The sequence below is a fragment of the Ostrea edulis genome, chromosome 4 (assembly GCF_947568905.1).
Source record: "Ostrea edulis chromosome 4, xbOstEdul1.1, whole genome shotgun sequence".
Taxonomy (NCBI): Eukaryota; Metazoa; Mollusca; class Bivalvia; order Ostreida; family Ostreidae; genus Ostrea; species Ostrea edulis.
The window spans coordinates 44,623,659-44,646,158 of NC_079167.1; the positions used below are offsets into that span (position 1 = coordinate 44,623,659).

General features: G+C 36.9%; 2 protein-coding genes across 9 annotated transcripts in view; one reads left to right on the top strand and one right to left on the bottom strand.

Annotated features, from left to right (window-relative positions):
- LOC125669788 (solute carrier family 4 member 11-like) overlaps positions 1–6,007 on the top strand; it is a 52,978-nt gene extending 46,971 nt beyond the window's left edge. For all 8 annotated transcript variants that reach the window (XM_048904563.2, XM_048904565.2, XM_048904558.2 and 5 more), the window contains 3 exons: positions 2,668–2,863; positions 3,857–4,026; positions 5,236–6,007. In XM_048904563.2, the coding sequence (XP_048760520.2) occupies positions 2,668–2,863; positions 3,857–4,026; positions 5,236–5,302 (433 nt within the window). In that variant the 3' untranslated portion in view covers positions 5,303–6,007. The remainder of the gene's footprint in view (positions 1–2,667; positions 2,864–3,856; positions 4,027–5,235) is intronic.
- Positions 6,008–10,157: 4,150 nt separating this feature from the next.
- LOC125670996 (exosome RNA helicase MTR4-like) overlaps positions 10,158–22,500 on the bottom strand; it is a 63,015-nt gene continuing 50,672 nt past the window's right edge. Inside the window, exons 17-25 of the mRNA XM_048906472.2 lie at positions 20,601–20,726; positions 20,196–20,306; positions 18,534–18,626; positions 18,256–18,351; positions 17,943–18,106; positions 13,993–14,158; positions 13,086–13,248; positions 12,737–12,841; positions 10,158–10,489 (exon numbers count right to left, since the gene is read on the bottom strand). Coding sequence (XP_048762429.2) covers positions 10,437–10,489; positions 12,737–12,841; positions 13,086–13,248; positions 13,993–14,158; positions 17,943–18,106; positions 18,256–18,351; positions 18,534–18,626; positions 20,196–20,306; positions 20,601–20,726 — 1,077 coding nt within the window. The 3' untranslated portion in view covers positions 10,158–10,436. The remainder of the gene's footprint in view (positions 10,490–12,736; positions 12,842–13,085; positions 13,249–13,992; positions 14,159–17,942; positions 18,107–18,255; positions 18,352–18,533; positions 18,627–20,195; positions 20,307–20,600; positions 20,727–22,500) is intronic.

Consider the following 22,500-nt stretch of genomic DNA (forward strand, 5'->3'; position numbering starts at 1 on the left):
ATTTCTGAAAAAGCAGGCATAAAATTTTGATATGGGATTATTTAAATGTTATGACGATTTAATAGGTGAAAGGCACTTTAACTTTGCTCTTAAACTGAGACACATGAATGGAACAAGATCGTCACAAGAAATTGAACAATGCGGGGAAGTCAGCATTAAAATTATATTGGGCAATGTTAAAACTGATTGTAAATTGTCTTCATCATGTAATTCACTTGGATATTCATGGATCACATTAAAGTGTTTAAGTGATTACTATTATGAATGTCAAACCACAAATAGAAGAATCAATCGGTGGTAATAAAAACTGTAGAGGTCCTAATCCGTTACGAATACAAAAACGTCCTGAGAAAATTTCAGAAGACATTGGAAGATTTACGTGTATTATATACAATGTGTACACAATGAATGTTCTAAACTCTATTCTCTCTGGCAGCGTTATGTGTTTAGTGAAAACATCAGTAAATTTGTAAATCTGATTTTCATGACCAAAAAAATTTCAAAAAAAAAAAAAAAATACCAACCTACCTACCCGACTTGAAAAATGTGGGTCGGAGTACATCAAACAAAAAAAATTTTAATGATGGCCTTATCCAACAATGTTTTTCCAAACACGTAATAATGAAAAAATGTGATGTCATATTTTACATACCTGTAAAGAAAAATGTTATGATTACCAATCAGAGTTGGTTGTCATCTTTGATTGACTATAATATTTTAACGACAATCAATATTGCTCAAATATTTTGAGGGATTGTGCTCTATAGTTCACACTTTCAAGCGGGCCCTTATATTCCTTATTTTGCTACGACAGCCCTTATTTTCCTTATTTGAGCTTTAGAATCCTAAAAAAGCCCTAATTTTTTTTTTAAATTCCTACATTTTCAAATTTTAAAAGTTTAAATAAATTTGACATAAAGTAAGTGTTGGAATTTATTAAATTTAGTCTTAGTATACTTTCAAAAAATGAATACGTTGATTAAATGTACATCTCAGAAGACATCTTGATGGTTATCAGTTATATTCAGCATCAATTGTGAGCCAATTTTGGGAGTCCACCTGAATGATATCATGGTTTGTGCTGAATGCTGAATATGGCTGTTGATGACCACTGGTATGATCTTCTGAGTGGGTAATTAGTTTTTCTTACATGTGTGTGGTTCTTGAGAAGAAGATTTTTGAAAATTGGTCAATTTTGGTCAGTTTTTGCCCAAAAGTAAACTCAGGTGACTTATTGCAATTGGTTTTCATCCGTTGTCGTGCGTTAACAATTGAACATTTTTAACTTCTTAATAACTACCCGTCCAATTCTTTTCAAATTTGGTATGAAACATCATTGGGACAAGGGGGACATAAATTGTGAATTTCAGGACTCCAGCACCCCTGGGGGCCATAGGGGTGGGGCAAAAACTGCCCAAAATTGACCAATTTTCAAAAATCTTCTTCTCAAGAATCACACACATGTAAGAAAAACTAAATGCATAACCTAATCTTTTACCAAAATTGTAAATTTGATTTTCTCCAGAGTAAGGGTTTTGACCCCAGGGTGGGGCCAAACTTAGTATATATAGTATTTATGTGTAAGTTTGCTGTATAAAATCTAAATGCATACTTAGAAATAGCAGAAAAGGATGTACAAAAAATGGTGAATTTCACAACCCAGGGTTATGACTTTAGGATGAGTCCAAATTAGTGATATATTTTGATGTTTTAATGTTAATACACCTATTATTTAAAGCCTTTCATCAGTGTATGTGCTTTTGAGGGCAGTGAAGTAGAAAACACATCTTGTTTTATACTGTTGCTGAACATTAGAATTTAGCTTAGATATTCAGAACAGGAAATTTTTTCTAGATTTCATAGCCCATGGAAGTAGTGATGCTTTTTCACTAGTATTCAGGTGACCGATAAGGCCTGTGGGCCTCTTGTGTATTATTGCTCTTGCAAATGGTGAGTAAAACATTTTTTCTTTCCTATTGATTTGTAAATTTAACCCTTATTTTTGTCTAAAAAGCCCTTAAAAATCCTTAAAAAGGCCCTTATTTATTTTTTTTTTTAATTTTGCCCTAAAAATGGCCCTCATTTTTTGCAAAATGTCACTTGAAAGCCTGCACTTTAGCACTAAAATACATAAGGGCCCTTTTTGCTAGGAACGGCTCATATCGTGGGACAAAGATATCATTGCACCCCTAGTATGCCTATAATGAACACTCATAATGAAGCACTTGTAGCGGTTAGACGGGTTTGATCGTCGAGGGACAGATAGCTCAGTTAGTAGAGCACCTGACTAGAGATTCAGGGGGCTCAGATTTGAATCCTGGTCTGGTCTGTTGCATTTTCTCCCTTCCTGTTACATTTAGTGCCATTGACCAGCCCCATGAACTGACAGCTGAAAATGCCTGAGGATAAAGATCCTGGGTTGATGTCTGTAAGTGTGAAGACATTTAAGAAGGGAGGAATGTAGCGGTCAGCCAGGTTCAATCGTCAGTGGCCAGATACCTCAGTTGGTAGAGCACCTGACTAGAGATTCAGGTGGCCCGGGTTAGAATCCTGTTGCACACTGCTTATAATGAACACACTCACAGTGATCATGAACACTTGTTATGGATAACTGCTTATAAGGATTAAGTGATTTTTTTGTTGGTTTAATTTTTATTTACGTTTCAGAGTGGTCCATGTCCGTGAAACCCGACTGACTGGAATCATCTCCCACGTGATGATTGGTCTGTCCATGCTGATGCTGCCCTACCCCCTGGCCTACATTCCCCGACCCGTCCTCGATGGTCTCTTCATTTACGTCGCCATTACAGCTCTCTATGGCAACCAGTTATTTGACCGTATACTGCTCTTCTTTACAGAACAGGTCTGTTTTGTAGAAAAAGGTTTTTTACTAAATACACAAATTTACATTCTGTTTTAAGAACTGTTTATGTGTATAATACTACGATTTTTCTGGCAATAAAAACAGGGTAGAATTGGAGATTCTTGCACAAAGTACCCTTAAGTTTGAAACAAAAGCAGGACTGTTGTTTGTGGTGGGAAATTAAGCCCTTAATAACCTTATGCATGTATAGTCCTCTTGATTTCTTTCCATTTTCCAAATTATCTTCTTCTTTTTTAAAGAAAATTGTATGCTAAATGCACTTTAAAGCAAAGATAATTTGCTATCATGATTTAATAAAATGTCCCTATGGGGGCAGATGTCCTCCACCAAAAACCAGTATTTGTACAATAGAACTGTCACCTACTCATGCTAAAATTAACGAGAATCATCGTAAGTTTGTGAAGAGTAAATCTTTAAACTATAAGTACAGGCTGATAATGGTGTAATTATCATCAGCTTAGGCTAATGGCTATAACTATAAGTACAGGCTGATAATGGTGTAATTATCATCAGCTTAGGATAATGGCTATAAAGTTTTGACATATTGTATCCCTCTGTGTCCATAAATGGAAGTTCTGAGACCACTCTCTGTGTCCAGAGATGGACATTCTGAGACCACTCTCTGTGTCCAGAGATGGACATTCTGAGACCACTCTCTGCGTCCAGAGATGGACATTCTGAGACCAGTTTAATCCTCTGGTTTTATTCAGCAAGTGTAGGTGGGTAGGGGGGGTATTACTTTTCAGAATTAACATCACAATAAAATGAGTTTCCTAAATGTAAGACTCGAATGACATTAGTATTGTTTGGTGTTGATACAGGACCCATTGATACTCGGATGTAGCAGTCCAACGTTTTTGTCGTACATAAATAGTGAAATGTAGTGATGACTACTGACACTAGTGTTTTCTATTGTTTGACAGTGAAATGTAGTATTGACTAGTGACACTAGTGTTTTCTATTCTTTGACAGTCCGCGTACCCCCCAAACCATTACATCCGACGCGTCCCCCAGAGGAAGGTACACCTGTTCACAACGCTACAGTTGATTCAGCTCTTAGTGCTCTGTGTGTTCGGGTTCTCCCCCATACCCTACATGAAGATGGTCTTCCCCGTTCTCATCATGCTCCTCATGCCTATCAGGTAAGCATACATCATGCTCCTCATGCCTACCAGGTAAACATGCATCATGCTCCTCTCCTCATGCCTATCAGGTAAGCATACATCATGCTCATCATGCCTATCAAATAAGCATACATCATACTCCCTATCAGGTAAGCATACATCATGCTCCCTATGCCTATCAGGTAAAAATACAGCATGCTCCCTTTGCCTATCAGGTAAGCATACATCATGCTCCCTATGCCTATCAGGTAAGCATACATCATGCTCCCCCTATCAAGTAAGCATACATCATGCTCCCTATGCCTATCAGGTAAGCATACATCATGCCCCCTATGCCTATCAGGTAAGCATACATGTAGCTAATACATCAGATCAAACCCCAATCTTAGATAGACTTCTGATAAATCACAAGTTCTGCCCCTTTTGTTTGTTATGCAGACACTACATCATCATTTTGTGTGCACAATTTGTGTCATTTCAGGATCTCTACTTTAAACAACTAGCCTACATAAGCTACCTGTCTTATCGCCGAGATAGTTTGATTATCTTTACATCTAACGTTACAGAAGTAGGACTTTTATCAGACGTAGAAGTATACTAAAATTTTGTAATAAACCAGTTTCCTATTTCCATGACAACATGATCAGTTGAATTATCTTGTGAATTTTTGATTCCGTTTACAATCCCACGTACGTCCACAGTGGAGTTGACACACAGAGTATACAAATCTAAACACGCATTACTAATTAATGCAGGATAGATGTCAGTGTGAGTTTGTTACTATATCGGTATACACTAAAACAATTAATCACCCGTGATCAATGAAGCATGGGAGAATGAGAACCCTCGACCCTGTCCACTCGGTGACCTGACCGCAGCTGCTTGATCAGGTCAGGTCATGGACCCGGTCTCGGGTTCTCATTTTTTCATGTTGACCTAATGATGGGCGATTGTATAATGTATACTAAGGTTTTGTCTTGGGCAAGCTATAAAAAAAACAAAACTTTTCTACATATAACCCTCGACCCTGTCCACTCGGTGACCTGACCGCAGCTGCTGTGTGACCTTGGTCAGGTCAGGTCATGGACCCGGTCTCGGGTTCTCATTTTTCCATGTTGACCTGATGATGGGTGATTGTATAATGTATACTAAGGTTTTGTCTTGGGCAAGCTAAAAAAAAACCCAACTTTTCCACATATACTAAAGTGAGATTTGCTCCTTTTGCAGGCACAAAATCATTCCACATTTCTTTGAGCCAAAATACCTGAAGGCATTGGATGGTCATGCCCATTAGACATCTGCTGAAGTTCACTCAGGCAGCAGATTACTGTTTTCTCAGTGCAGATGTACTGCTGATCCATGCTGTTATGCGATTCTCAGACTTAGTGCAGTAAAAAAAATTACTGAAACCTTTTTCTCCAAGTGCTAAAACTGGGATGCCTCGGTGCCAACTGGAGTACGTAATCCAATTGATAGCGAACGCCAGACAACGTTTGTTTCCTTGTTATTTTGTGTCATCTTTTTTTTCTAAACAAGAGTTTTTATTTACGAGTTCTTTGTTGTAAGATTTATTTTCTTGTTATCAGTACATCTAGAAAAGTGCTTATTTTTACAGGTATAGACATTTAGGTGGTCGTTTTCAAACACTGCCCCCGTGTCATTGGTCAGGTTTTACTGTGATGTTTAATCCTTATTTTACGATACTGGACAGTGTTGCTTTTTACCTAGTGTATAGTGAATTAGATAATTATCATTGTTTTTTGTTTTATTTACATGGATCATCGATGACATGTTTTAGGTACAATTGTATATATACGATATCAACGACTGTTACGCGAGCATGCGAGTGTTAATGTTAAGTCACATTAATAGAGAGGTCTATTTTTAAGCTTGTTTTAAGAGGTTAATATGTTACTGTTGAATTGTAGGTTTTACAAAGAATCTGTGATTTTGAAGGGTTTTTTTTAAATGACATTTAATAAAATCTAGATTTCCAGAATTGTTTTGAGTTCATATGTTCTGAATTATATATTGTTGGTTTTCAAGTCAAGCTTTTTAATGGTCAGGAAGAACTATATAAGTTCAGTAAATATCATGTCAAGGTCAACATTACCACTATAGACGTTCAGTAGATGTCGTGTCAAGGTCAATTGTGGAGATAAATATTCATGAGAAAGTGGTGCTGGTTTGATGTATATACTGAACAAAATTCTGTAAAATCTGTCGAGACTAATTGTAAGAATAGAAGTTAACGCAAGATGGCTGCTTCTCGCCTAGATACATTATCTTGTGTCTCGCCTAGATAAATTATCTTGTGTCTCGCCTAGATACATTATCTTGTGTCTTGCCTAGATACATTATCTTGTGTCTCGCCTAGATGCATTATCTTGTGTCTCGCCTAGATGCATTATCTTGTGTCTCGCTTAGATGCATTATCTTGTGTCTCGCCTAGATGCATTAACTTGTGTCTCGCTTAGATGCATTATCTTGTGTCTCGCTTAGATGCATTATCTTGTGTCTCGCCTAGATGCATTAACTTGTGTCTCGCTTAGATGCATTATCTTGTGTCTCGCCTAGATGCATTATCTTGTGTCTCGCCTAGATAAATTATCTTGTGTCTCGCCTAGATGCATTATCTTGTGTCTCACCTAGTTGCATTATCTTGTGTCTCGCCTAGATGCATTATCTTGTGTCTCGCCTAGATGCATTATCTTGTGTCTCGCCTAGATGCATTATCTTGTGTCTCGCTTAGATGCATTATCTTGTGTCTCGCCTAGATAAATTATCTTGTGTCTCGCCTAGATGCATTATCTTGTGTCTCACCTAGATAAATTATCTTGTGTCTCGCCTAAACGCATTATCTTGTGTCTCGCCTAGATGCATTATCTTGTGTCTCGCCTAGATACATTATACCGTCTCGTCTAGATACATTATCTTGTGTCTCACCTAGATACATTATACCGTCTCGTCTAGATACATTATCTTGTGTCTCGCCTAGATACATTATCTTGTTTCTCGCCTAGATACATTATCTTGTGTCTCGCCTAGACGCATTATCTTGTGTCTCGCCTAGATACATTATCTTGTGTCTCGCCTAGACGCATTATCTTGTGTCTCGCCTAGATACATTATACCGTCTCGTCTAGATACATTATCTTGTGTCTCGTCTAGATACATTATCTTGTGTCTCGCCTAGATACATTATCTTGTGTCTCACCTAGATGCATTATCTTGTGTCTCGTCTAGATGCATTATTTTGTGTCTCGCCTAGATGCATTATCTTGTGTCTCGCCTAGACACATTATCTTGTGTCTCGCCTAGATGCATGATCTTGTGTCTCGCCTAGATACATTATACTGTCTCGTCTAGATACATTATCTTATGTCTCGCCTAGACACATTATCTTGTGTCTCGCCTAGATGCATTATCTTGTGTTATTGTGCTGATGATGTGGTACTGTAGACCTGTCCCTGCTGTTAACAAGATCCAGCTTGTGGCCGGGAACTGTGATTTACAAAATACATCAGGATACTCATCTCTAACTGTAGACATGCAATTCAAATTTAGATGTTAGATCTGCTCGATTACATAACAAATTTAGATGTTAGATCCGCTCGCTTACATAACAAATTTAAATGTTAGATCCACTCGCTTACATAACAAATTTAGATGTTAGATCCACTCGCTTACATAACAAATTTAGATGTTAGATCCGCTCGCTTACATAACAAATTTAAATGTTAGATCCACTCGCTTACATGATGTTATGTAAGCAGATCAAACATCTGATTTTAATTCGTAGACAAAAGAAATTAATATTTAAGTTCCTGTGATGTTTGGATGACGATAGAACAATCGTAACACTTCCTGACATTCTTATCCTCAGCTAGTTATTGATGTAACCTAAGAATCCAGGACCGGGTTGTATCAATATTTAAAGACCCAACTTTAAGTTAACGCCCCCAAATTTTACCTGTGTTGTGATCAATGATAAGCCGCCGGTCAATCAAACTTTTAACAGAGTTTAGGTTGATTGACGTTTGCAGAAACCGTGGTCTACAGCTACCTGAGAAAGATGTTTTGATAACAATCACGGCTAATGATGACCAGCAGTCTTTAGATCTCGAGGAAAGCCCCGGTATACCTGAGTTTTGATAGCATTGACGCGCACCTAGAAAATTGATCACTGCCGTCTTCCACATCAAACGAGAATGACCTCCAAATTTTTTGCAAGTCTCTCTGAGGAAAAATTACCGGCAATCCGTGCATTATTTGCATATATGATAAATTACTCAATATTTTAATGGCTAACGTCCCATACACAATGCAATTTATCATTGTATTTTCTCTCTCCATCTGTATACATGTATTATAGATTAAACAATCAGAAATCAAACAATAATAATAAAAACAAAAAAACAAACATAAGTTATTGGAATATTTTCTATTAATGATTTATTAGGACTTATATTTATTTAAAAAAAAAAGGAACAATTCTTTATTGGTGCAGCACATCAACATGTAATGGTTATATTGCCCATGTGTAAAACTGTTACAGTAGTAAAAAAAAAAAATGCTTCTGTTTGGGATACCACATGGATTACACAATCAGAAATCAAACAATAGTAAAAAAGTATAAGTTATTGAGATATTTCTATTTATAATTTATCATGGCTTTATATTTATAAAGGGAGAGAGAGAGTTATTGAGATATTTCTATTTATAATTTATCATGGCTTTATATTCATAAAGAGAGAGAGAGAGTTATTGAGCTATTTATAATTTATCAGGGTTTTATATCTATAAAGAGAGAGATAGATAGAAATGTGTAAAACTGTAGCAATAAAGGTAGATGAAATAATATGGCATGGCAATAGTGTTGCATACGTACATGTATGACAATAATTACTCATTTAGTCAATGAAGGGGGGGGGGGGGGGGGGGGGGGGGTGTAGACTATCTATGTGTCAGCTACTGTTTGGGATACCATCATTACACAAACATTACATCCACAAAAACCCTAAAGAGAGAGAGGAGGGGGTGTAGACTTCATGTCAGCTTCTGTTTGGGATGCCATCGTTACACAAACACTATGTCCACAGAAACCCCAAAGAGAGAGAAAGGGGGGTGGTTTAGACTTCGTGTCAGCTTCTGTTTGGGATACCACCATTACACAAACACTACAGCCACAGAAACCCTACAGACGGCCCATATTGAGGGGCATCTTGATCATTCTTCATTTGGTTGTACATGTACACAGATCTACTTGGATTTATTCATTCTCTCGAAACATGGATATTTTACCTACTACACCCACGACACCGCGAACTCCCAGGACACCAGGAAGTGCCCGGAAACACCGGGTAATATTATATTTAGGAAATTATTTATATACGATATATAACAGTTTAATTAGAAGTTTTGAAAAGCACAGGTTTAGAAATGGGCTAAACCTGTTATCTGCAATACATAAATATGACTTAAGTTTGAAGGTTTACGGGAAATGGAAATGCGGTATACATGTAGGTAGAAATTTTTAATTTTTTTTGGCACAAATCACGACACTAAGCATAATTTTTGATAACTGAGAAGTTTCCTGTGTATATCATAAAAATATACACAACAGCTGATCTCTTAGCCAGGTAAATTCCAGGTAAATAACATTGACCATGGATAAGCTCCGCCCACATTCAGTGATCCATGGAAAAACCGTTTGGTGTTGGGTTTTTTTGGTCTTTAATGTGACGTCAAGTTCCCAGGGCCGTAAATTACATGGAGGCGGAGGAGGCAGCTGCCTCCTCCAACTTTTGAGCCAAAAAAAATTAAAATTTAAAGTTCATTAGAATTTATGTTGTTTCCAATAACTAAGAACATGATACCTCCCTTAAAAAGCATTCCAAATCTTTCTTTTAGAATGAGTTAGTCAAGTAACATCTTAGAAGGCCCTAGAATCAAGGATTTTGCACGAAACGTGTTCAGTGTGCACAAAATGTGCTCAGCGTCTGGAGGCCTGGGCGGCCCCCAGATCCCTGCCTAATTTCCTGCCTCCTCCAAATTGAAGGTTAATTTACGGCCCTGGTTCCATTGTATTTTTTATTTTATGCATGGGTCAGCACATTAAAATTCTTAATTTAAATGAATGACAATTCTTATACTTGAAATTTAATGTGGCGAAGTCTTAACACAAAATGAAACAACATGATACAGATATGAGGTCATCGCTGTAATTACAATACATAACAAATAAAGCTGTTATGTCTTTAGCTTTCGGTCAAATGTCCACTAATCTTCATGTCTGTTACCAGACTAACCAGATTTTAATTCAGACTGTTTCACTGGTTAAACCAAATGATGGATTACTGGACGAAAACTGGTTCCCGGTTCTCGACTTCAGGCTTCCATGACGAATGTTGATTTGTTGTTTGTCACTATAAGTACAAACTGGCAGCAAATACAATGTCTCTCTTAATACTTCTTATCCCTGTAAATAAATAAAACACGTCTTATCTCCCTGTAAATAGATAAAAACAACATGTCTCATCTCCCTGTAAATAAATAAAAATAACACCTCTCATCTCTCTGTAAATAAATAAAAATAACACCTCTCATCTCTCTGTAAATAGATAAAAATAACACCTCTTATCTCTCTGTAAATAGATAAAAACAGCAGGTCTTATCCCTGTAAATAAATAACAACAACACGTCTTATCTCTGTAAATAAATAACGACAACACATCTTATCTCTGTAAATAAATAACAACATCTCTTAGGTATCTCTCTGTAAATAAATAAAAACAACACCTAGCTCATATCTCTGTAAATGAATAAAAACTCCCTGTAAATAAATAAGAATAACATGAGTTATAGAACTTTACTTATGGAAAATATCGTCTGAGCACAACTGCGCAGGATGTTACAAATAATAAACAAGAGGCCCATGGGCCACATCGCTCACCTGAGTCACCTTGGCCCATATCTGAAGACTTTCCATATATATTTGCATGTAAAACCTTAGTCCCTATTATGGCCCAAACTACCCTTTGCAAACTTGAATCTACATTATGTCAGAAAGCTTTCATGTAAATGTCAACTTCTTTGGCCCAATGGTTCTTGAGAAGAAGATTTTTAAAGCTTTTTCCTATATTTGTATGTAAAACTTTGACCACCCCCCCCCCCCCCCAATTTTTGGCCCCATCCTACCCCCCGGGGGCCATGATTTGAACAAACTTGAATCTGTACTATGTCAGAAAGTTTTCTTGTAAATATCAGCTTTTCTGACTCAGTGGTTATTGAGAAAAAGATTTTAACTATATATTTGTATGTAAAACTTTGATCCCCCTTGTGGCCCCATCCTACCCCCGGGGGCCATGATTTGAACAAACTTGAATCTGCACTATGTCAGAAAGTTTTCATGTAAAAATCAGCTTTTCTGGCTCAGTGGTTATTGAGAAAAAGATTTTCTCTATATATTTGTATGTAAAACTTTGATCCCCCTTGTGGCCCCGGGCATCCAACCCCCGGAGCCCATGATTTGAACAAACTTGAATCTGCATTATGTCAGGAAGCTTTCATGTGACCGAAATTCTGGCTTAGTGGTTCTTGAGAAGAAGATTTTTAAAGTTTTTCCCTATATATTTGTGTGCAAAACTTTGATCCCCCCTTGGGGCCCCATCCTATCCCCGGGGGCCATGATTTGAACAAACTTGAATCTGCACTAAAGTCCTTCACCCAAGGATGCTTTTGGCCATGTTTGGTTGAAATTGGTCCAGTGGTTCTGGAGAGGAAGTCGAAAATGTGAAAAGTTTAACAGACAGACGGACAGACAGACGACGAACAAAAAAGTGATCAGAAAAGCTCACTTGAACCTTCGGTTTATGTCCCCTGAATTTTTGCTTCCTGGACAAAAATTCAATCTGCTACAGAAGTTGGCCTCTAGTGAAACTTTTAACAAACATGCAGTCATTTCAAAGTTGAAAAATATCATTCATATATCTTTTCAAATCATAAATTATATTAGAAAGGAATAAGATGATTTGGGGTGAGAAATGTTTTCACCAAAATGAGCTTTTATACTATTGCTTTAACATTGGCTGTTTATACATCCCCTTAATAGGCCAATTCAACTTAATTGATAGATTATCATCCCCGCCCGCCCCTAAAAAATTGGCCTGCCCCAAATTTTTTTATTTTGCGAAACTTGCAATTTCTGGAATACATTCTCCGATATTTACACTTCTTGTTTACATTTCCGGTATAGGAATGTGAAAACGTGAAAAGTCACGTGAAGAAAATAAATTTATATGATTTTCTAAATTTCTCGCGTTCTTACAGACGTAAATCTTGAAGAAGTTAGGTATATTTCTGTTATATCCTTAAATTAAAGCTTAACCTGGGATTAGTGTATGAAAATAGCATAGATTGATATCCATCTGCCAAACTCGTTTGTCTTTAATATTTTTCTCATAAAATAAAAATTAACAAATAAAATCCTCCCACCCGCCCCATACTTTTTGCTGACCTTGGATGATAATCTACTAATTAAGTTGAATTGGCCTTACTTTTAAACTTGTAATTTTCAGTTTTGCACTCCTACTTTTCCTTATTCTAAAGACTAAAGATCCCGACCTTAGCCCAAAATTAAGTGATCCCTGAAGACCCCGACCTTAGCCCAAAATTAAGTGATCCCTGAATATGATAACAAGAAATCAGCTATGAAAACTGGCAGTACCTTCAGCGAATTTGTTTTCGAGTTCCGAGTTTCCGATGGCTTTTGCTGCCTGCATGATTTGTCGGAGAGTCTCCTCAAGTCGCCTCATACATCTGATGATGCTCCCTGTGGTAAAATGAGTATTTTATATCTAATCAATCCACAAAATGGAATCAATTTAACTTGAGGGTTATTTTAAACTGCTGGAGATGTAAATTCAGAGTCATATTTTGTGTTAAAAGGTTACAATTTATTCTGGTTATCAATATGACACGGATGTGAAAGAACCAAGACACGCCACTTCCAGAATTATTTTATTGTTGTGTGTGTTAAAGAAGTGTAGGAGGGCAGAAATGAGAGACATTCCTACCTTCGAATATGTCGGTCATTTTACAGATCTGTGCGAACGACACTCCATTACACCAGGCGTGGACGACGTCCATCATGTGGGGCTTAAACGCTGTGACGTAATCCTCCTCGTTCATTTCCAGTTTGGCCTCGATGCTAACTCTCGCTATTCTCCGAGCTGTGTCCTGTAGAATGGTCAAATGATTAGATGACAGAGATTTGTGGTCAAAACAGAAATACCCCCAAAAAATTATAAAAGAGGTGTGTTGGAAACACTGATGCCTCCATATGGCCTAAGTCCAAGGTCATGAGGTCAAAAAAACTTTGGTAAGAAAAGAAAGGTCTTGTCACAAAGAATACACATGTGAAATATGAATGGTAAAATGGCAAAGAATTGCGGTAAGATTGATTGATTTTATCTTGTTTAACATCCCTCTCGAGAATATTTCACATATATGAAGATGTCACCAAGACCAATGAAGGGCTTCAAATTTAGACCTATGCTCGGCACTTACAGCCATTCAGCAGTGAGGGTTCTTTAGCGTGCCACACCTACTGTGACACGGGACATCCATTTTTAAGGTCATCTCTAAGGACCCATGACAGTCACACCTGATGCCGAGCGTTTGGCGATGAAACAGTCACTACCTGTTTTAACGACTTCGGTCTGTCACGGCCGGGATTCGGACCCCGACCTTCTGCATGCGGGGCAAATGCTCTACCTCTAGACCACCGCAGCATTTTTGGTAAGAAAGGTCTTGTCATAAGGAATACACATGTGAAAAATGAATGGTAAAATGGCAAAGAATTGTGATCAAAATGAAACCCGAAATGCCCCAAAAACTTATAAAATAAAAAAAAGATAAGATGTGTTTGTGGTCCCTCTGTTAGTGAAAATGTGATGAATTGAGAGACACATGATGTTTTACCTGCATGATTCGGAGTGGTCCCGAGAGTTCCTCTGTCAGTTTGGGATTTTCAGAGCCAGCGTTCTCCTGGAAGACAAAACACGACACCAGGGCACAGCACTGCTGATAGGTCAGGTCGTTAAACACACCATTAAATAATAGTTCCGTTAGAAGCAGCTCATCTCCACTACAAACAACAAGATAAAAACTTTCATCCGAGACTGATTTTACGACATTAATGGGGATTACAGGTTTTGGAATTACATTCAGGGGTCGAAATTAACTTTTTCTACCACAGGCTAATTTTAGCCTGTGGGTAAAAAATCCACAGGCTAAAATGAAAACCTACAAGCTAAAGTAAAAATAATGAAGCAATTTTCTTTTTTCATAGTTTTTTTTAAATCAATGATTTTCCCCATCATTATTGAGCCTAGTGGGTCAACAGGCATCGTTTGGACAAGACACTAAGTTACGTAAGTCATATGATGCAATGTTTAGGTCTCTTGACCATCGCACCTCTAATCCACAACCCGTTTAGCGCAGGTCTAGATCCAATGTCTTCAAATTTCATGCCACATCAGGGGTGTCACTAGTGATTTTTCAAAGCGAATCCCGGACTCATGGTTTATAAGCAGTACAATCACGAGTCCCATGGACTTTTTTGATAATCGTCTATGGGCCGAGCAGTGCATTCGTGTCATCACTACAACCCGATATCAATAAGACAATATGACAATAAATTAATGTAGATACCATGTAGGTCATTCTGATAAAAATGACTACCGGAAGACTTGGTAAAACATAGACTCCGATTTTTTATTTTTTTTGATAAATGAATAACAAAAACCTCATACTTGAAATTCAATTTAATCACCCCTATAAGTGAACAGGACTCGTAGCACATGTCTATATTTTTCATCAAATGCAACCGACCTCTAAAGCATTTGTTTGACACCGAGTTTCTTAAAAAATCGTAAAAGAAAAATCCGGATAGAAACGGTTGTTGAAATCGGTCGTTCATGTAAGCGTTTGTATGATTCTGAGTGCAAGTTTCAGAAAAGCGAATTGCGCATCACCGTATAAAACGGATACGATATGATCACCACTCGCTAAGATTTTCGAGTGTCCACTATTTTTACTCGCTATTTTTCAAATGTATTCGCATTTTGCGAGTATTTCTCGCTAATTTCGAGCCCTGTACATTTCTAAGAGCATAACATGTATAACTGTACAATTTTCTGCATTTGGGGCTGGTGAATACATCACTTTTTACAATCATTTCTTTCCTAATAAAGATCACCAGGTTAGGTGTGTAGTTAAAGTTCCTGTAAAGATTTATAAGCACACAATGTGTAGTGATCCTGAATCAAGAACACGATCATTGTCAAAAATAAAAGTACCACCAACCGTACATAATACGATCGCTGTAAAAAATAAGAGTACAGATCTGTTTACCCCGTCCGACTGATGCCAGTATTCTAGAACCAAGTTGTCAGTATTTTGAGCACTTTGTCAGTATAAAAGTTGAATATAGCAAAAAATGCTACGCGGGTTGTTAAACCCTTTTTTATATGAACAACTCCTTGTTGTCATATAAAAAGGATGTTGCTGTTTACTGTTGCTTTTGCATTTTACATTTGTAGCAATGTGTAATTATCATGGTTTTCCATCATTCTTTAAATTTGTCATATTTTATAAAATACCACAGCAATTTGATAAAATATTTTTTATATAGTCCACGAGGTTCTCTCCTTGCAGAAGGTTGCCAGTTGTATTAATTTTGACTTTGCTCTTTGTTCAATAAATTTCGTTTAAATTATATTCTCTACATCCATACCAATTATCCCTTAATTTCAAAACAATTTGAACTTGATAAAATGTGGAACGAAAATAAATACTCCATATTGAATTAAACAAACATTTACTTTACTAGGCCTAGTTATTGCACGCTGGCGGTTTAAGTTCAGAGCTATCAGAAATATCCATGAATCTTGTCATTGACTTATTAGACACTTTCAGCTTCGATAGGTCTTTATGTTGTTTACTCTGAACGTGTCTGTAGCAGTCATTTATGCCTCCGTGACCGCAGCTGAAGTCCATGATGCACACACTACAAAACACCATGTGATCTTTCTTCGATTGTTGGAGGCATGGCCAAAGCACTCTGTAAATTTAGGGCATATTGTTTTCTTGTTTTGAACCTCTGAATGGGTTTGGATGTTTCGTTTGCATTCTCGTTAATCTGACATTCGCCATCCATGCTTTTTTAAAAGTTTGACATAAATCAATATCAATGGTGCGCTTTAAACAATGGTAACTTTAATTGACTAAACTGGTTCCCTATTGACCTCGCTTCTCTCCTCGCACCAATCAGTGAGGAACCAGTTTAATTCAATTGACACATTGACAAGGGTTTATCATACTGATCGGCAAATTTCAGAAACTGATTTTTTTTACAGATTTGTGGAAAATCGTATATTTTTAACGTGAATCCGTAGAGCGTATTTTGACTTTAAAATCCGTGGAAAATACGGACAATCCGTACAAGTAAACAGCTCTGAGAGTACCGCCAACGGTACATAATACGGTCGCTGTCAAAAATAAGAATACCGTCAACAGTACATAATACGATCGCTGTCAAAAATCAGAGTACCGCCAATGGTACATAATACGGTCGCTGTCAAAAATAAGAATACCGTCAACAGTACATAATACGATCGCTGTCAAAAATCAGAGTACCGCCAACGGTACATAATACGGTCGCTGTCAAAAATCAGAGTACCGCCAACAGTACATAATACGGTCACTGTCTAAAATAAGAATACCGCCAACTGTACATAATATGGTCACTGTCAAAAATAAGAGTACCGCCAATGGTACATAATACGGTCACTGTAAAAAATAATAGTACCACCAACAGTACATAATATGATCGCTGTCAAAAATAAAAATACCGCCAACGGTACATAATACGGTTGCTGTCAAAAATCAGAGTACCACCAACAGTACATAATACGATCGCTGTCAAAAATAATATTACCACTAACAGTACATAATACGATCATTGTCGAGAATAAAAGTACCACCAACAGTACATAATACGATTATTGTCAAAAATAAGAGGACTGCCAACAGTACATAATACGGTCGCTGTCAAAAATAATAGTACCACCAACGGTACATAATACGGTCATTGTCAAAAATAAGAGTACCGCCAACGGTACATAATACGATCGCTGTCAAAAATCAGAGTACTGCCAACGGTACATAATACGATCACTGTCAAAAATCAGAGTACCACCAACAGTACATAATATGATCGCTGTCAAAAATAAAAGTACCGCCAACGGTACATAATACAATCGCTGTCAAAAATAACAGTACCACCAACAGTACATAATACGATTGCTGTTAATAATACGAGTACCGCCAATGGTACACAATACGATCGCTGTCAAAAATGAGAGTACCACCAACAGTACATAATACGGTCACTGTCAATAATGAGAGTACCGCCAACGGTACATAATACGGTCATTGTCAAAAATAAGAGTACCGCCAACAGTACATAATACGGTCACTGTCAAAAATAAGAGGACTGTGGGCTACATTAGTCACAATATTGTGCCAATGTTGGATATTTTTTATTAATTGTATATTGTTTAACGTCCCTCTCGAAAAATTTTCACTCATATGGAGACGTCACCATTGTCAGTGAATGGCTGCAAAATTTAGGTCTATGCTTGGCACTTACAGCCTTTGAGTAGGGAGGGATCTTTATCATGCCACATCTGCTGTGACACAGGGCCTTGGGATTTGCGGTCTCCTTCGAAGGACCGCCCCATTTAGTCACCTCTTACGACAAGCAAAGGGAACTGAGGACCTATTGTAATCCGGATCCCGTTCTCAGAGTTTGAACTATTACTGCACCATCGGCATGCAATATCTTTATAAACAACGCAATCCTTTACCTGCTGATCTCGCAGGCCACTCTCCCCTTCAGTTCAATGACGTCCGATGCCGTACAGTATCCCAGCCTTCTTAGCACTCGCTTACGACATTTTAACTCGTCCATCTGCAGCAGGGATTTCTTCTTCTTCAGTTCTGTTTTTAGTGCCCTGATATCATTTCCAACCTGATAAAAAAAGTTGTTTTTAGTGCCTTGATATAATTTCAAACCTGATAAAACAAAAAACCCAAAGTACTTGCTTGACTTGTGGTGTAGATACTGTCACCAAACTTTGAGGGATAGGGACTGTCCATGAGTTTACCTTTGTTTCTTACCTTTGCTTTGTTTTGGTATTGCTTGTACAGATCTTCCAGATTTTTATCTTTATGAAGAGGATGGGAGTACATTCTGTGTTCAAATGCTTCTATTTTCTGTGAAAATAAATCAAACACCAGTCCAGGAGGCTTCAGCATAATAATACTACATCATCTGTATTTTTGTAAAACCTGTCACATGATTAAATTTTAAAGAGTTTCACAGGAGAATTCATCACCAAAATATCACGCTTAAGAATGAAATAAACTGGTCACAAAAATTCCAAAAGTATGGTTACCTTGACAACATCCTTGAGAGCCTTTTCTTTGATCCCCATGTCTTCTATCGGGTCTAACAACGGCACACCATCAGGGAACCGCTTCTCTACTTCCTAAAATGTTACATCCAATGAGAACTGTGAAGACACGGTATTGTACAAGTGTATTTATAAATAAACGTCTTCAAAATTTACAGTACACCTGTACTGATTGGGTAAATATTGAACACACCTGTATTCATTGGGTAAATATTGAACACACCTGTATTCATTGGGTAAATATTGAACACACCTGTATTGATTGGGTAAATATTGAACACACCTGTATTGATTGGGTAAATATTGAACACACCTGTACTGATTGGGTAAATATTGAACACACCTGTACTGATTAGGTAAATATTGAACACACCTGTACTGGTTGGGTAAATATTGAACACACCTGTACTGATTGGGTAAATATTGAACACACCTGTATTGATTGTGTAAATATTGAACACACCTGTACTGATTGTGTAAATATTGAACACACCTGTACTGATTGGGTAAATATTGAACACACCTGTATTGATTGTGTAAATATTGAACACACCTATACTGATTGTGTAAATATTGAACACACCTGTATTGATTGTGTAAATATTGAACACACCTGTACTACTTGGTGTTTATATTGACAGATGTCTCACTGGTCTGAACATGTTGAAATTTGAACCAAAAAACTTGCAAGCAATATAGGTGTGTTATCTAGATTACATTCATTCTTGTCAACTGAATTATTACTGAAAATTTTTAATACAATTGTTTTTCCTCATTTTAACTACTGTTGTACTGTTTGGGGCAATATGAAAAACAAGGACGGTCTTTACAAATTATGCAAACTTCAAAAGTGAGCTGCTAGAGTGATTTTAAATAGAAATTTTTATACACCTACAACAGAAATGATGCAGCAACTTAGATGGATGCCTCTGTCAGACTATTTTGTATATAGAACTATCATTCTTGTCTTCAAAGTTTTACATAGTCTAACCCCTGATTATTTAGATGTTTTTCAGTATGTTCATGAAATTAGCAGTAGATCTACCAGATTAAGTCAAAGTAATTCATTATATATCCAGAGAGCAAAGACACAATATTTTAGAAGATCTTTTACAATTTATGGTTCGCAGTTATGGAATAATGTGCCAAAATTTTTAAAATGTTACCCAACATTGGAAACTTTTAAATCCACTTATCTTAGAAATTTTTTTCATTCGGGAAATTAAAACCATGTAGATTTGTTTTTTATTATTTTCAGTTTTATTTTTATTTGTTTATTTATTTATTTTGTTTTATTTTCAGTTTTAAATATGTAAATAGCATACATGTATGTATACAACATACCTTCATATACTATTTTATATTGTATCTGTATAATACTGCTGTCTGTATATGTTTTCAGGACCACAATGTAAACTAGTTTTAAACTAATTGTGCTATCCTATTTAAATAAAGGACATTATTATTATTACTGATAGTGTAAATATTGAACACACCTGTATTGATTGTGTAGATATTGAACACACCTGTATTGATTGTGTAGATATTGAACACACCTGTATTGATTGTGTAAATATTGAACACCTGTATTAATTGTGTAAATATTGAACACACCTGTATTGATTGTGTAAATATTGAACAAACCTGTATTGATTTCTGCACACTCTGCCTGCTGTCCAATGACCTTAGATCACTGGGTATGTATAACCTGGCTGCACTGACGCCCTGAATCAAATGAACGAGCACTGGAACAACCTATAGAATAAATCAAATGATCAAACCCTGGCTCCAGGACCTATAGAATAAATCAAATAATCAAACCCTGGCTCCAGGGCCTTCTCTGAAAGTGAGACTTTGATCAAAAGTGAGCTTGTCTAAGTTTATGGCGCCAGACCTGATAATAACTGAAATTCCTCTCAGAAAGAAAATGAAACAATCACACACCCCCCCCCCCCCCCCCTACACATGTGTCAATTCCTGTTACTTTCCTCCCCGGCGTAAAATGTTCTATAGGATTATATTCTCGGTTTAACGTTTGTGAAATCTAACCTGCATTTCTCCCCGGTCTCCTTTACGACAGGGTTTGATTGTCTTCACATCTTTACAGCGTGCCGTTTCTCGTGAGAGGTTCAGCAAGACTTCCACCACATACGATGACTCCGAGCCTGGAGAAGTCTGTAAAATTAAATAAAAGCATGAACTATCCCGTACGACACTTGAATGAAAAGTTTCTTAACTCATTCATTTATATCTTATCTGTATTGCATTTTCATTATGTCAATAACCTTATTTTGCTTTATAAATCTTTTTTATTACTTCAGTTAATTTTGTGTGCACATGAATCTACAGTCTTAAAGGACACATCGCATGTTTTTAAACTTTTTAATTTTTTCAGCAAAATTAATTCATTTCATGCCTAAAACTACTTTACGTGCGTTTTAAATGAAACAGTTTGCGTAGTTTTCAAGTTTGAAAGCGATGAAATTCAAATCTTGCGATATGCATATTTTCTTCGATATTTTACGCGCCATTATCTGTGACGTCATATGCGACCTCGAGCGAGACGATTTGAAAACAGTTGTTAGCCATTTCATAAACAGATTAGATTTAATTGACAAACAAACAATTATCACATTAATGGCTTGTAAATAACACTGCATTAGGGTGTTTTGTGTGGTTTAAGGGTGTACTTGCTGTCAGTAGAGAGGATTTGGACTATGTTTTCTTCAATTTTCGAAGGAAGGTGTGAGGGACAAGACGTGAATACTTTTTGTCGGCACAACGACTTTGTCATTAAAAAAAAACCCAGTAGAATTGGTCCCTGTACTTTTTCAAACAAGCACTTGGACAAAGACGTAGATAAACTGCGAGAAAATTGTTCTATCGAAGCTACGCACTGTTACATATAGGCCTACGGCATATGCTTTCCGTTCTGCTCTCAAATTCAATACACACTCGCACCAACTGACCTTCACCTTGTAACAACATATAAGTAGAAATTTGCTAGCAGTGTCTACCAACTGGTAGTTTAAAAAAAGAAATTTAAAGATAAAAGATAATTGAACTTTCAATTATAAATAATAAAATACAGTAAAATATCTGTATCTCGAATATAGTTTATCTCGAATACCCCGCTTGAGTCGAAGTCGACCGCTGGTCCCGGCCGTTTTCCCTATATAAATGATTAAAAAAAACTTCTGATATTTCGAACACGGTAATCTCGAATACTCCGCTTATGTCAAAGTATTTTCAAGGTCCCATACCCTAAATTCACCTGGTTTATCTCGAAGTGCAGTCAATTTTATGCTCTGCTTACCATACCTGGCGTCGGTAAGTCACACATTCACACCCGCGGCTACATCAATTATAATTAATGACCGCTAATCCACGCTCGCCTTTTCCGGGTAGACCCAGGTCGCAACTAATGGTTCAACAGCTTGGGTGATTAGTGAAGCCTTCCAAAATTACGGCTAAAGTTCACCGCCAATTATGAACTAACACACCCGATTCCAGGGATGGTGTTTTGAATGAAACACGCTCTATCTTTAACATGTGGGTTAGATAAACGCACAAAACCGTCGAAGTACGCTTGAAGGTAATGCTCTTAATAAAGATAATGCATTTAATAGTACACGCTTCATCATTAAAACTAGTACAGAGAAAACACAAAAATTTATTTAATAAACATTTAAAAGTTTGATTTTTTTTAAAAATCCGTCTTTTTTGTTTCTTACGTGATAGGTTCTTTCATTACAACGCAATAACTACATCCCAGTCAAGCCTGGACATCAGTAAACTTAAAGTAAGCATACAGCACATTGTGAATTCAATTGGATGTTTATATACATTAAAAAAACCCAAAATGTTTGTCTTTGAAATTCCACAATATTAATTTATCAACTTGTATTAAACTATAAGAAACAGCAACGGGGTTTTTGTTTATAATGCA